Raw genomic sequence first — 14,635 nt, 5'->3', positions numbered from 1 at the left:
AAAATATAATACATTTGACATAGATCTTACATTGGATTCCTAGTCAGTGTTCCAATGATCTTGCCAATTTCCATTTCATCTTGATTTCTTCAGTATTGGGAAAGAAAATTAAGAGAGCTGAGGGAAAAAGTTACATTATAACCTTTAGCATTTTATCTTTTAAAGTTTTCTGTCTCTGTAGCTTCTTGATAACTTATCTAGAATTATCATGTTTGTCTTTCAGCACATCCTTTTGAAACTATGCTAAAACCTTTATTAATGTATCAATGTGGTCTTAGTGGGGATGCAGTTGAGAATCACATAAGGAAAAAGCTCTATGAAAATGGTGTAAACAAGTCTCTACAGAGTAATTTTGCTGTCATGGTCAAGGTAAGGTGGCATATAATTTGGGCTCAGGTTTTACAATACATATAAATAGTATAACTCTACAAATAACTTGTTTCTCAGTAGTTGAAATTTTAATATATTTGCATTTCTAACCAATATATTCCTCTCTTAGGCTGTATGAGTTAGATTTTTTTATTTCTTAATGCATTTGGAAAATATTTGGAAGAATAATATATAGGTTAGGAAAGCCAAAACTACTTTTGAGTTTTCCAGTATTAGCTTGTTATAAGGAATAGAATATACTTTGTATAAGCATATTTTAGGTAGGTAATGTATGTTGAGGTTTCTAATATTTCACTAATTAAATGAAGCTGTACTATTGATGTAAATATTTCCTTTCACATTTTGGAAATTTTTTTAATAAAATAATTTTAATTAAATTTATATTTAACAATAAAAAACCATTTCCGTTGTTAACATTAGACCAGTGCCCTGCTAAATTAGGTATGTGATTCTTTTTACATTTTGTAACTTAGGCAATCTAATTGAGTTAGTCTGCTTCAGCTTTTTTTTGTCTTCATTGTCTATGTTATCTTGTCTATCTATCTAGATATCTATCTGTGTGTTTATATGTCTAAGTCTCTCTGTCTATGTTGAAGTAACCATTTTAGTGTCATTTGTATTTACAATAATAGGTCTGTGGGTCTCCAGTGTTCAGCAGTCAGTAAACATTTACTATGTGCCAGACACTGTGCTAAGAACTGCAGATACAAAGAGAGGCATATTATTGTCCTCAAGAGCATAATCCTAAGTGGGGGAAGACAGCAAATAAAAAGAAATTTTAAAGGGGAGTGTACCCAGCTTGGGAAGCATGAGTAATTCATGTGCCAGGGTGGGAAGTTGTAATGGGCTGAAACTGAGCAGATGCACTGAGGTTTGAACAAGCAAGCACTTAAGACTAATTACCAATTGGACAATACTCTCTTAGCATTTGCTTGGAAAATGGCTCTCCCCACCATTCTATGCCAGCTCTATCTGTTGGTGTATGGAGAGAGGAGGAAGAGGGATAAGAGAGTGGAGTAAGAAAGCCAGAGTCACTCCTGGCCATTGCTCTCACTTCTTGTCGCCTTTCCTCATGTCCTCAAAGAATAAAGATCAAGGACTTTTGCTTATCCTGATGCTGGCTGATTCTAAAGTATCCTGGATGCTAACACGGTAATCACAGTAAGTGATCTGAGAAGTTGAAAGTTTCAGAGCTGACTTCATCTTGAAGAATGATTAGTTTCTGGAAATCATGAAGTCCAGAGAAACAGCCCCATGGGAAATGATGAGGTGAATTCTCTGATTACCCTCCTTAAATAGTGGAGGATTGTTAAGGTACAGGTCAATTCTCCAAGAGCCTCCACATCTGTGGATCATAACATCTGAAGGAGTTGCAGGGCAGCCTTTGCTGACACAGGTCTGGGTTGCATCTCCAACAGCCACTGTCTGGTGGCTCCCGTGTATTCCAACAGAGTATTAAGAAGCTCTCCATTGTTCACTCTTCACCCTTTCCAGTCAGGGAGGAAGAGCTCTGGGTCACAAAAAGAAAGACTGCCCAGGGGATCAGTCCTTTGTATGTGTACCCCATTTGTGCCTAAATACTAATATGCTTCCTGACTCTGGTGTTCATGTAAGATCAAAAAAAATGAAAGAAAAAAGTGCTTCGGTTTTATAACTCTTCTTAATTCTGAGTCAGCTCATTGTCCATCTACAATCTGCATATTACACAAAGACTATAAACTGGGAAGCTTTCAAGTATTTAGGCAAAATGGGTTTCTTAAGTAAAGTAAGCACTGGTATCCTAAGATAGCCTTTCCCTTCTCTGCTTGTTTGTCATAGTTTATTCAATTGTTAATTAATGAATAGATACTGTCCTCAAGAGCTACTGGGCTCAGTGGTTTATAAAATGTTTTATTATTGATTGAGATACATGCCATTCATCTCTTGATATAAAATATAGAGATAGCAAGTTCCTAGAATAAGCTACTAACATATTGAATGACAGAATTGGGATTCAACAAAGATTTCAATGAGCTGTATTGAGAGATTAAAGCTAATTGGAAGAGATTTAATAAGGAAAATGAAAAAATCCCATGTTTGAATTTGTTAATAGACTCTTACTGTCTTAATCTCTAAACTGTGGATATACCTAGAGCCACACAAAGCAGACCTAGAAACAGGTTTTAAAGAGGGAGTAGTAGCTTAATCACTTTCAGAATGAGGAATACAGTTTACAAACTGGAAATTCTCTTGGGTAGGAGACCTCCTCCTGTTGCTGGAAAGGTAGAGATGTTATACACAAATCTTAAGTGGAAAGGGAGGGGAAGGTGGATTTACAATATAATCATTTTCAGAATTTGAATGGTTTCCCAGAACGAGTCCAGGAGTGAAGGACAATATGGATGTTCTTCAGTACTGTGAGAAAAGTTAAGTTAATTGTTAAGTTAAGTGATTGTTTCAAATCCCAGGGGTCTTCACTTGGGACAGGACCAGAGTTCTACAATCAAAGATTGATTGACTTCACTTAACATACAGACAGAAGCCTTGCCAAGAATTGATTGATTATTTCAAACTGCATTGACGTCAACTTCCAAGTCAGAAAGCTGAGAAAGTGGCAGCTCTGAAAAATTTAGATTATTAATATGTTCATTACCCATATCTTGATAATTGTGGAACAAATTATGATTTTCATAAATTCAAAGAATTCATTTACATTGATGGAGGAGATGTGATTAAATGGGAAGAAATTCATTTGGAGGGAAAAACAACCACCTGGTGATTTTTAGCGTATTGTAAGATTTACCACCAAAAGGCAGCATGGTTTATTGGATAGTAGGTTGGCCTCCAAGACAGAATGGTCTAGGGTTTAAGACTTTTGACACATAGTAGTGTGATTAGGTCTATCACTGAACTTCTGAGTGCCACTGTTGAATCTACAAGATTATAAAGTTGCAGAAAAGTTTCAGCTGTGTATTAGTAGAGAAGATTTCTTCATTGGAAGCTCCCTTTGCTGATGAAATCATAGGTCTAGCCCCTTCTAAATTGAACAATGGACTATGAAAAATGCTAATGCTATCTTGTGATAGATAAAATAAGAAAAATGGTCATCATACTTTGTTCTGACCACATATAAAGATTATGTTTACTTTGAAGTGCCATGTTTTTAAAAAAAAATTATATTCAAAGTAGAGTTCTGTCCAGGGTGACTATATAATGAGAGAACTTGAAACTGTCATATGGACTAATTGATGAAAATGTGGGTGTTTCACTCACATAAAAGAAGATTTACTGAGAACATAATTAATTGTAACCTCCCAATATTTGAAGAATTATCATGGGAAAGAAAGATTAAACTTATTCTGCTTAAGCCAGAGGATGTTTTGGGGACCATTAAGTGCAAGTTCAAGGGATCTGAATGAAATAATGATAAAATAGTCTTAATAATAGAGCTTTCTAAAAATTAAATGAGATGTGTTATAAGATTGTAGATTTCCTAAAAGCTTGCCATTGAAAGTATAGAAAGTATTTGTATTTCACATAGAGATTAGAATAGATGGCTATTGTGGTTCTTTGTAATTTTAAGATTCTATAATTTTAAAAAAATTTTTTTTATTATAACTTTTTATTGACAGAACCCATGCCTGGGTAATTTTTTTACAACATTATCCTTTGCACTCACTTCTGTTCCGACTTTTCCCCTCCCTCCCTTCACCCCCTCTCCCAGATGGCAAGCAGTCCTATACATGCTGAATATGTCACCGTATATCTTAGATACAATATATGTGTGCAGAACCGAAGTTCTCCTGTTGCACAGGAAGAATTGGATTCAGAAGGTAAAAAATAACCTGGGAGGAAAAACAAAAATGCAAACAGTTTACATTCATTTCCCAGTGTTCTTCATTTGGGTGTAGCTGCTTCTGTCCATGCTTGATCAATTGAAACTGAGTTAGATCTCTTTGACGAAGAAATCCACTTCCATCAGAATACATCCTCATACAATATCGTTGTTGAGGTATATAATGATCTCCTGGTTCTGCTCATTTCACTTAGCATAATTATCTATAATTTGTCGGATGCCATTTTATAAAAGAGATTCTACTTAAAAGGAATTGGAAGGATAGAATTTCTCTTTTATGAAGAAATTCACATAAAGGATATATAAAACTATCATCATTAAATTCCATGTGCCATAACATTGTTATGTAGAAATGCTATTGATTTTTGAGGGTTTATTTTGTAGCATGCAACTTTGTGGAAGCTGTTAGTTGCCTTAATACATACATATATATGCTGATTCCCTTTTTAAAAAATTGTACATCCAGCATTTACATATTTCAGATACTGTTAGATACTTTCACTCTAGGTAGTTGACCTTGACAACTTCACAAAGAACATTGTATTTGGAGCAGAAGACTTGAGTTAAAATCCTGGCGCTCTCACTTGATAGATTTGTTTAGCTCCCTGGGCTTCAATTTCCTGAGGGTGTTGAGCTAGATGATGTTGAATAACTCTGACAGCTTTGAATCTTTTTACTTTATTAGATTTTTTTCTCCTCAGGATTTGAATTTTATATTTATACTGATTTTTTTTAACATTTGACCCATAACCTAACTGCTCTGTCCATTTACTTAGCTTTGCTGCATTAAAAATAAGTTTGTTGCTGTAAAATAATACTATTTATGCCTCTAGTACATGTTAACACATATTCTTTCCATATGCTATCAGTCCAATTCATCCTATCCAGGGCTTATTGATTTACAGTCATATGCACTGCCTTTTTTTATCCTGGGGCAGAAGGGTCACATTTGGTGGGACCCATAAAACATACCATCTTTTTAGCATCAGCAAAGCAAGATCCCAGAGATCCACAGAGCTGAAAAAACCTAACCCTTTGGACAAATGAAGCATGCACCTTCAAAGTTGGGTCTCATACAGTGTGAGACTGGTGATGAAATCTGTACCATATGACTTATAGAATAAACAGAAAAAATGCTACCTAGATGTTACTTCAGTTTCACTATCTGCCTAAATAACCTATGAATACCAAAAGTAAGTGAAAAAATGGAAAACTGTTCCCAATCAATCAATAATCATTTATCAAAAGGTTTATAGTAGCATTTTTCATAGCAACAAAGAACTGGAGACAAGATAGGTGCCCATTTGGAATCATAAATTATGGGATACAAATAATTGAATGGAGTGGACAGGGAATTAATCAGGACCTTTGATCAGTTGTTTTCTCCTTGATCCAGATACTAAGTAATTGAGACAATAAGGTATTAAGGTCTTAATCAAAGTACAAAGAAGTGTCTACAGGCTTTTAACCCTTTATGTTGAAGTTCTTCAAGCTTAACAAAATTAGAGACAGGGAAAGGATTAATCACATCGCTTTAAAAAACTAAACACATTTCTGGGAAATGAATTGTGACAGCAAACAGCTTTGAGAAGTGACAGTCAAAAAAGTCAGGCATAGAAGAAAAATCCTTACCATTCCTCATTTGTTTGGCAGTGGAAAAGGGGATTCTTCCCCTACTTCTAACAGCCATGAGTGATCTTTACAAGGAGCTACTCATCCAGTAGGAAACACTGTATCCAACCACTTTCAGGGGCAGAAAACCCAGGAAAGAATTAAAGCATGAAACTTGAAGAGCTGTGTGAGTTAGGAGAGGCCATTGATGGTTGAGCTACAGAGAACAGTTCCAGGGAGCCCTACACAGATACTGAACTGAGGAGATATAGCTTGAAAACACTAAAGAAAAAGAAGTACCATTGGGATCCTACACTTTCAGCAGTGTAAGGATTGGATCACTTATGTTCCTTTTGTGTGTGCTTCTCCTAGTATTCTCCCCTATCTTCCCACTGATGCTGGATATTTGTAGTAGAGTGTGCTCCAAACTTAAAAATTTGTTATGCCCTTTCAGTAAATGTTGTTGTTCTGAGCTAACTTATTTCTGCTGGGTGACTGAAAGGTAAAGATTGTGAGAACTCAAGAGTTGTAGTTTTAGGAATGCTGACTCAGAATACCTTGAACTCCTGAGAGCTGGACCCCAGACAACTTAATCTTCAAGTATAAATTAGAATGCTCCCCATTTAGAATGTGCTTCATGAACAGGATTGTGTAATAGTAAGCTGAAACTATAAAGTAGAGAAACATGGGAAGTTATATGAATTGATACAGAACTAAATAAGTAGCATCAGAAGAAAAAGCCCCTGACTACAATAATGTTAATAAAAAGTGCACCCATTGAAAGAGGGCCCAACTCTTAAGAAACTGAAAAATCAGTAATGACCCAGAGAGCTGTCCGCAAAGGGGGGAGGTTTTTGGAGGCATTCATCTACCTTGTCAAACTAGTGCATCAGCAGTTTTTGCTGCTTTTATTTAAATCAAATAAAGGGGTAGGAGAGTAGAGAGAAGATAGTATTAAGAAATGATTATTGTCAGATCAAAAGATAGCAATAAAATTTATTTTAAAAATACTTCTAAAAATTTTCAAGAGATGATAGTTAATGCTAATAATTTTCCCTTCTGTTTTTAGCTTTCTGAAGAATTATTAAGAAAATGGCTCTCATACCCAGAATCTCAGCATGTGCCTCTTTACCAGCACATGCTTGGCTATGCCATGAAAGCTGTTACACAAATGGCTTTGGGTAGTAGCTTTGAAGATGACCAGGAGGTTATTCAATTTCAAAAGAATCACAACACAGTAAGTATAGGGTCAAATTTCTAATTGTTTTATGTCTGTGTAGAGGAGGAATGTTTCTTATTTTATCTCGGTGTAGACAGAAGAAGTTATGATATACAGAAAATCATTGTTTAGAAGAGAAATGAGGAGAGGAAAAAAGTGAATCAAATCACCTTTCCTTTTGTGCAGAAAAGAATGATTCAAGTTTGTCCCCCCACTCCCAAATTTTCTTTACATTCATGTTTTAAAATGCAAAATTGAGGCTAACTTTTAAATTTTATCATGCACCTTTGTTTCTGAACATAACAAATTACCTTGGATGTTCTGAATTTAGTCTAAATAGATAGTGTCTAGATCAAATACAGTTTGGTCTTTTCTCAGGCTTCATCTCTTTTTGAGACATATAATTTTTTTAAATTTATTTTTTATTATAGCTTTTTATACAAAACATATGCATAGGTAATTTTTCAACACTGACCCTTAAGCAAAAATTTCTGTTTCAACTTTTCCTCTTCATCCCTCTAACCTCTCCCCTAGATGGCAGGCAGTCCTATACATGTTAAATGTGTTAAAAGTATATGTTAAATACAATATTTGTATACATAGTTATACAGTTATCTTGTTGCACAAGAAAGATCAGATTTAGAAAGAAGGTAAAAATAACCTGAGAAGAAAAAATAAAAATGCAAGCAAACAATAATAATTAAGAGTGAAAATGTAATGTTGTGATCCATACTCATTTCCCAGTATTCTCTCTCGGTGTAGCTGGTTCTTTTCATTACAGATCAATTGGAACTGATTTGGATCCTCTCATTGTTGAAGAGAGCCACATTCATCAGAATTGATCATCACATAGTATTGTTGTTGAAGTGTATAATGATCTCCTAATTCTGCTCATTTCACTTAGCATCAGTTCATGTATGAGACTTATAGTTTTTGACATTGTTAGCCATCCCTGCTTTTTCCCTTGGCTTCTGGTCACAAGTCTTTCTTAAGTCCTCATCTGTCCTACCTGCTCCTTCTCCCCCTTCTTTGCTGGATCATCATCTTTTCCCCATCCACTAAATAAATATATTTTTGAAGGCTTTTATTCTTTCCCTTCACTCTTTCCTGTGGCAATGTCACTAGGTCCCATAGATTGAATTATCATCTCCTTGCAGTAAGTTCTCCAATCTACATAGTTAGTCTTATCACTCTCCTAAACTCTAAACCTGTACTTGCCAGATGCCTGGATGAATTGTTGACAACTTAAACTCATCTTATCTAAAACAGAACTTGTCTTTAACTCAAATTTCCTCTCTTTAAGTTTCTCTGTTTCTCTTGAACTGGGCCATTCTTCTAATCATACAGATTTGCAGTCTTGGAGTCATTTTTGGAAACATTTTCCTCATTGCTCATCATATCTTTTCACAGCCTCTTTCGCATTCATCCCTTTCTCTCTTTTCACAGAGTCTACCCTAATACAGGCTCTTATCACCTGGGCTATTGCAAAAGCCTCCTAATGGGACTCCCTACCCCATTCCTTCAGTCCATGCTTCACATAGCTGTCAAATCCATTTATTCCTTTATCAATCATTTATTAAGTGGCTGCTATGAACTAAACACTGTGATAGACACAGAGAGTAGAGAGAAACAAAATGTGCCCCGTCCTCAAGGAGCTTATTTTCTATGTAAAGAAATATATCATGAGTCCAAATTAGTAAAGGTAAAATATATACAAAAGAAATTGAAATTTATTTCATTTCAGAAAGACATAAAGACCATTAGTATGAGAACAGAACCCAAAACATAAAAAAGTTTTAAAAATTATTTGGTCACTTGGCAGAGGAAGGTAAACTCAAGACAATATGGCTCTCTCCCTCCTAAATTCTAAAAGGTTTCTAGGATTTTGATAAGTGTATTCATTACATTGATCATAGCAGTCTTGCCTGAAGAGCAACTTGAAAAGCAGGTTGACTAATGTGGCTATCAATAAATGTAACCATTCAGATAAAATTTGGGTGGGAGCCAAAATATATGCTTAGGTGGACCCAAAGCAAGACCTGGATGTAGTAACTCCAAACAGATTATTCTGGTTGGATCTAGAACCTGAAAGCCAGAATTCCTTGTGGCCTTGTGACAACTCTTGCATTCCTAGATAGTTGTTGAAGTGAGGAGGGTATTCTAGGTGCAAACAATCTCTAGTCACATAAAGCTGGATTTAAATAGCATAATGGTCAATAAGTTTTCTGAACAATATAGTACTAAAGCATTTTCCCCACATCAGATGAGATCAGAATAGGCCTTCAGAAGAGGAATTCTGAGGCAGAAGGGAAGAAGGAGAATTATCCAGGTACTGGGGCAGCTTATGAAAAGAGAAGAAAAGAGAACAGTGAATAGACCATGCAACATGAGCGTGTGAAGGATAGTAACATACAAGTAGCCTGAAAAAGGCTGGAGTCTGGTTTGTGACATTTTAAAATGCCAAACAGATGGATTTATTTTTAATTTTGAAGGCAGTTGGGAACTATTCGGAAGGCTGATCAGAAATTGGACAAAATTATTTCTGAGGCAACTCATAAGAACCTGTTACTACTAGACTGTAAACAGGAGGCTTGAAATTCTTTTCTCTGTAGTTTTTGGGTAAGCTAAGGGGGGAGATCAGGATGTCTTCAGGATTCTCCCACCTTTGCCCCTCTGTCTTCCTATCCATGATGCTTTGGGGAGAGTTTCTTGGCAAAGATACTAGAGTGGTTTGCCATTTCCTTTTCCAACTCATTTTACAGATGAGGAAACTGAGGTAAACAAAAGCTCCTAAGTGTCTGAGGCCAGATTTGACCTCGCGAAGAGGAGTCCTTCTGACTCCAGGCCCAGTGCTCTATCCACTGTCCATTCCCTACTCTTACTCTCCTTCCTCTTCCTCTCCCCCAATGCTTACACTTAAACAAGGATCTGTTCATGTCATTGCCTACTCATAAAATATTCAGGGGTTTCCTGTGGCCTTTAGGACAAAGTACCTAATCTCCAGCCTAGTATTTAAAGTTCTCAAGACCTGGCTCCCATCCACTCTTCCAGACTTTCCTCTTTCTGCCCATGGTGTACTATGCATTGACTGGCCTTTTGGGTTTACCCTTTGTGGCATCCCATCTTTTGCCTCTATGCCTTAGCATGTCCCAAGCTCCCTCCTTTATTATCTTTCTGCCTTGGAATTCCTGATCCCCTTTGAAGCCCAGCCTTGGTGCTGCCTTCTCCAGGAAGTCTTATCCTGACTGTATAGATTTGCTTGAATACGTGTGGTATTCTACCAGGGAAATGGATTGGGGTCAGGGGTTGTTTTGTTTTTATCTTCATATCCCCAGGATCTAATACCATGTTTGACTCAGTTTCTTATACATGTTTATTGAATAGAGTGACATACATGTGCTTAGCAGAGATACTGAACCAATTGAAAACTAGGCAGTAAATTAAAATCTACTTTCTTTGAATATACAATGTTCATTCACTTTTTTTAAAATGTTATTTTTCATCATTAGATGAACTGTTTTTTACTTTAAGTTTTATTTATGGTTTTTCTTATTTTTGATCATTTCAATCATTGAAAGGACATGTTTTGTCTTCTTCAATAACTGACTTAGTGGTCTAGATATTGTTCACTGACTACAGTTTTATGTACTCCTGAGGAGTTTAATACATTGGAAATGTACTGAAGTCTTTTTTGTTGTTGTTTTTATTAATGATCTAAATTTTTTGCTGCTGCTGCTGCTGCTGCTGCTCCTCCTTCTCCCTCCTGCTGGATATTTGGCTTCAAAATATAGTAGTTATGGGGAAAAGGCTTTATGTTGAAAGAAATTATTTATAGAAATGAGATTTTGTGATTATAAGTAGATTTCCTTCATAGCTTGTTCCCCAATATCACAGATATTTGAGATTTCATGATATTGTATTTGATGAGTAGCTTAATTGAGATGTAAAATACATTTGCAAGTTTTTTCACAAGCAAATTGATTCTGCTTTGTTTTAAGCCAACTTTCTTTATAACTTATTTTTCTCATCATCAGGTGTGGTCTGAGATTGGGAAGGGTTTTCTGGACGGTTCAATTGACAAAAGCACAACCCGGAAAAAGCAGTATGAAGAAGGTAAGTTTGTATCTTTGTTCATTAGATGTGTTTTCAGTGACCATATGAAATTACATTGAATGAATGCCAATAATAGTTTATACTCCATCTGTGACATTAGGCACAGTACTAAATTAGAGCTTTTACTCAAAATGATTTTATTTTAGATTCAGAAAATTCTTCCCATTGCTAGAGCATTTCTTTATTTAAATACAGATTGACAGATAAAAATAAATTTGTAGTTTTTCTCTTTCACATTTATCATCTATATGTTCTGTCCATGATCAAATATATAATTTTTTTTTATCTATTGCTATCTTTTTGCTAGAAGTAACTTGTATTCTGATTAGGCTAGAGCAAGAATTACAAGTTCTACTTGAATAATTGGTTCTATCTCTGTTTTCTCGGATAAGTTATATAGCCATTTTATGCCTTATTTTCCTCATCTGTAAGAGGGATATTGAATAAGATGTTCCCTATGATTCAACATAGAGAAACAGACACAATATTTTGATATTTGGTATTTCCCAATTAGGAATTTATTTTGCTGAATTAGATATATTTGTTTTAAAGGGTTTGTTTTTCCTCTTCAATTAAAGTGGAGGTAGCAGGAAGAGAAAAAATTCTGTTATTTTGGGAAAAAAAAACCCTACAGTGTTTTAAAATTAAAAAAAAAAAAAAACAAAGAAACTTATAAGTATGGGGAAAAAATAGGAATTCCTTCCAGCTCTTATTTATGAACCCAAGTTGATCTTCATTTAGACATAACAAATTTAGGTATCTTGTTCTTGTTAGTTACTGCCCTTTAATATTTTATCAAAAGGCTGTTAAATTTTTTTCTTATTTTTATTGCTTAACTTTTATTTTGAAATCATTTTCGCTTCCAATTATATCCTCTCCCTTCCTTACCCTGCCATCCAATCCTGTAACAGAGGTTAAAAGAAAAAAAGAATAACAAACAGTTTAGCAAAACCAACAGACTTGTTAGCTGTGTCTGACAAATGTAGCAGTGTACCAAATGCATAGTCCCTTCCACTTGTGTAAAGAAGGGAAGAAGGTACATTTTTGTCATCTTTTCCCTTGGACAAGGTTGGTCAATATAAAAATATAATATTTAGTTTGGCTTTTGTTTGTTGACAGTGTTATAATTATTGTATATATTGTTTTTTAGATTCTGCTTGCTTCTTTTTGCATCATTTCCTATGTCTTCCCATGCTTCTCTGAACTTTTCCCATTTATTATTTCTTATGGCACTGTAATATTTCATTAATTCGTGTACCAAATGTAAGGCATTTCCTAATCAATGGATATCTACTTTATTTTCAATTATTTGATACCTCAAAAACAGATGGTGTAAATATTTTGGAGTATATGGGATCTTTCTGTCTTTTGTCTCCTTAGGGCATATGGTTAACATTGAGATTTGTGGGGCAGAGATATTAATATATCAATCACTTTTTAAAAAATCATTCCTGTTCGATTTATAGAATGATTATACTGGTCTACAGGTATTTAGTATATACCTGTCTTTCTACTTTTCATTATTTCCATCTTTTGACTTCCTTGTCATTTTGCTAACTATAATTTGCAACTTTAGGGTTTTTTAATACATTTTTTCTTATAATTAGTGTTTTATATAGTTGTTAATAGTTACAATTTTTAGAGTTGTTTGTTCATGTTCTTTAACCACTTAGCCATTAGGAAATGGCTTTTGGTATTATGTTTTTTGGTTAATTTCCCATATCTTGAATCTCAGACTTGTATCAAAGATTAGTCCCTTTCCCCACCCAGTTGACAGCTTTCCTTATCCTCTTCACATTAATTTTGTTCATGTGCCTTTCTATATTTATATTTACACTGAATTAGGCATAGTCTGGAATGATAGAAGACACATTCAAAACAATGATTCCTTTATAGGAATAGTTTTATTTCTCACTTTGCGTACTGGTCCCCTTATTATCTTTAGCCAGTTTTCCCCATGTGCTTCTTTGTGGTCATCTAAATTGGTCCTCTTAGAAGAGACTCAGCTTGTGACTAGGGCTAGACATGAAACCTTTTCAGCATGGTAGAACCTGGCCAAGTTTATGGTGTGATGTCACGAACTTCAAAAACCCAGGTTCATTTCTCATAATATAAATGATGTAGAAATTTGTGATCACAGTAAAAGCAGAACTTTACTATTACAAAAAGTGGGAAACAAAATAGATTGCAAAATAATTAGGGGTAGTGGAATAAATTGTGGTTTATGAATTAATAGACTTATTACATCATGAGGACTATGAATAATTTATGTGAACTAATACATAATGAAGAAAAGTAGAGTCAAAGGAACACGATCCCTTCAGAATAGACACATGACTAAAAGTCAGGTCAGATCTCATAAAGAATGTTACTATAATGTTTTCAAAATTATATCACACATTGTTCTTTTCTGTTGACAACTAGAAAGTTTACAAAAGTGGAGGGTGTCATGTTCTATTCATCCTCTTAGGCTGGTGTTGTATAAATGTTTCAGGGGAATGTACTTAATGATGGTGAGGAAATATTCTTTTGTATCAAAACAAAGTACATAAGTCAATCAGTAAATAAATAGATTTTGTCTTTAAATTAAATTTAATTGAATGTCATTTTTGTATATCTTCTTAAGCATTAATGGAAATAGAATCAGTTTTTAAAAAAGTCATAAAAGAACGAAGAGAAAGAAACTTCAGTCAGCATATCTTCATCGATTCCTTATTGCAAGGAAACCTAAATGACAAGCAGGTAACTGTTTTACTTTGTTGTATACTTTTTTTGCATGGGTAACTTAATCTCCCCAATTATCCTATGAATTTCTTGAGGACAGAAGCAGTTTCATTTATATTTATCTCCCAGCCTCTGGTTCAGTACCTTGTGTGAAATAAGTGCTTAGTAAGTACTTGTTAAATGAATTAATGATTGAAGTGGTTATGCATTTCTCCGATTATCAGCAACTAAATATTCATATGTAGAGGTACTTTTCTTTGATCTAGAAGACCCTATAAGCCATGGCAGTTCATGAGCTTTTGCATTTTCATTCACCAGATAGGACAGAATTGAGACGGTTCAGTTCTTGCTTGTGAGACAATGTGTGAGAGTGTAATAACTCCGAAATGGGTGTGGCCTTGGAGAAAAAAAGAGTCCTTGGTTCTGAACTTTAGCCTTGCCCACCATTCAGCCTAAGGAGCCATGTTTTCACTTGGTGATTCCTCTGAGTGACTGCTGTCCTAGTTTCTGCACTGTTTGCTTCCAAAGGCAGAGAAATGATAGGTTATTCCAAATGCTGTTTTTATAAAAGAATACAGATATGATTTGCATCCTGTAAATCTTTTTTCAGACTGGGTGGACATCTTAGAAAATGATAAAGAACTTGCACATAGGGGCAGCTAGATGGCATAGTGGATAGAGCATCGACTATGAAGTCAGAAGGACCTGAGTTCAAATCTGGCCTCAGACACTTCCTAGCTGTG

General features: G+C 35.0%; 1 protein-coding gene across 1 annotated transcript in view; it reads left to right on the top strand.

The window, feature by feature from the left end:
- LOC127553208 (cytochrome P450 20A1) overlaps positions 1-14,635 on the top strand; it is a 50,391-nt gene that overhangs the window by 10,068 nt on the left and 25,688 nt on the right. The window contains exons 4-7 of the mRNA XM_051983756.1: positions 224-369; positions 6,906-7,073; positions 11,090-11,168; positions 13,795-13,910. Coding sequence (XP_051839716.1) covers positions 224-369; positions 6,906-7,073; positions 11,090-11,168; positions 13,795-13,910 — 509 coding nt within the window. The remainder of the gene's footprint in view (positions 1-223; positions 370-6,905; positions 7,074-11,089; positions 11,169-13,794; positions 13,911-14,635) is intronic.

The sequence above is a fragment of the Antechinus flavipes genome, chromosome 3 (genome assembly GCF_016432865.1).
Source record: "Antechinus flavipes isolate AdamAnt ecotype Samford, QLD, Australia chromosome 3, AdamAnt_v2, whole genome shotgun sequence".
NCBI classification, from domain to species: domain Eukaryota; kingdom Metazoa; phylum Chordata; class Mammalia; order Dasyuromorphia; family Dasyuridae; genus Antechinus; species Antechinus flavipes.
The sequence above is the reverse complement of the archived record's forward strand: the minus strand, read 5'-3'. Positions and strand labels throughout refer to the sequence as shown.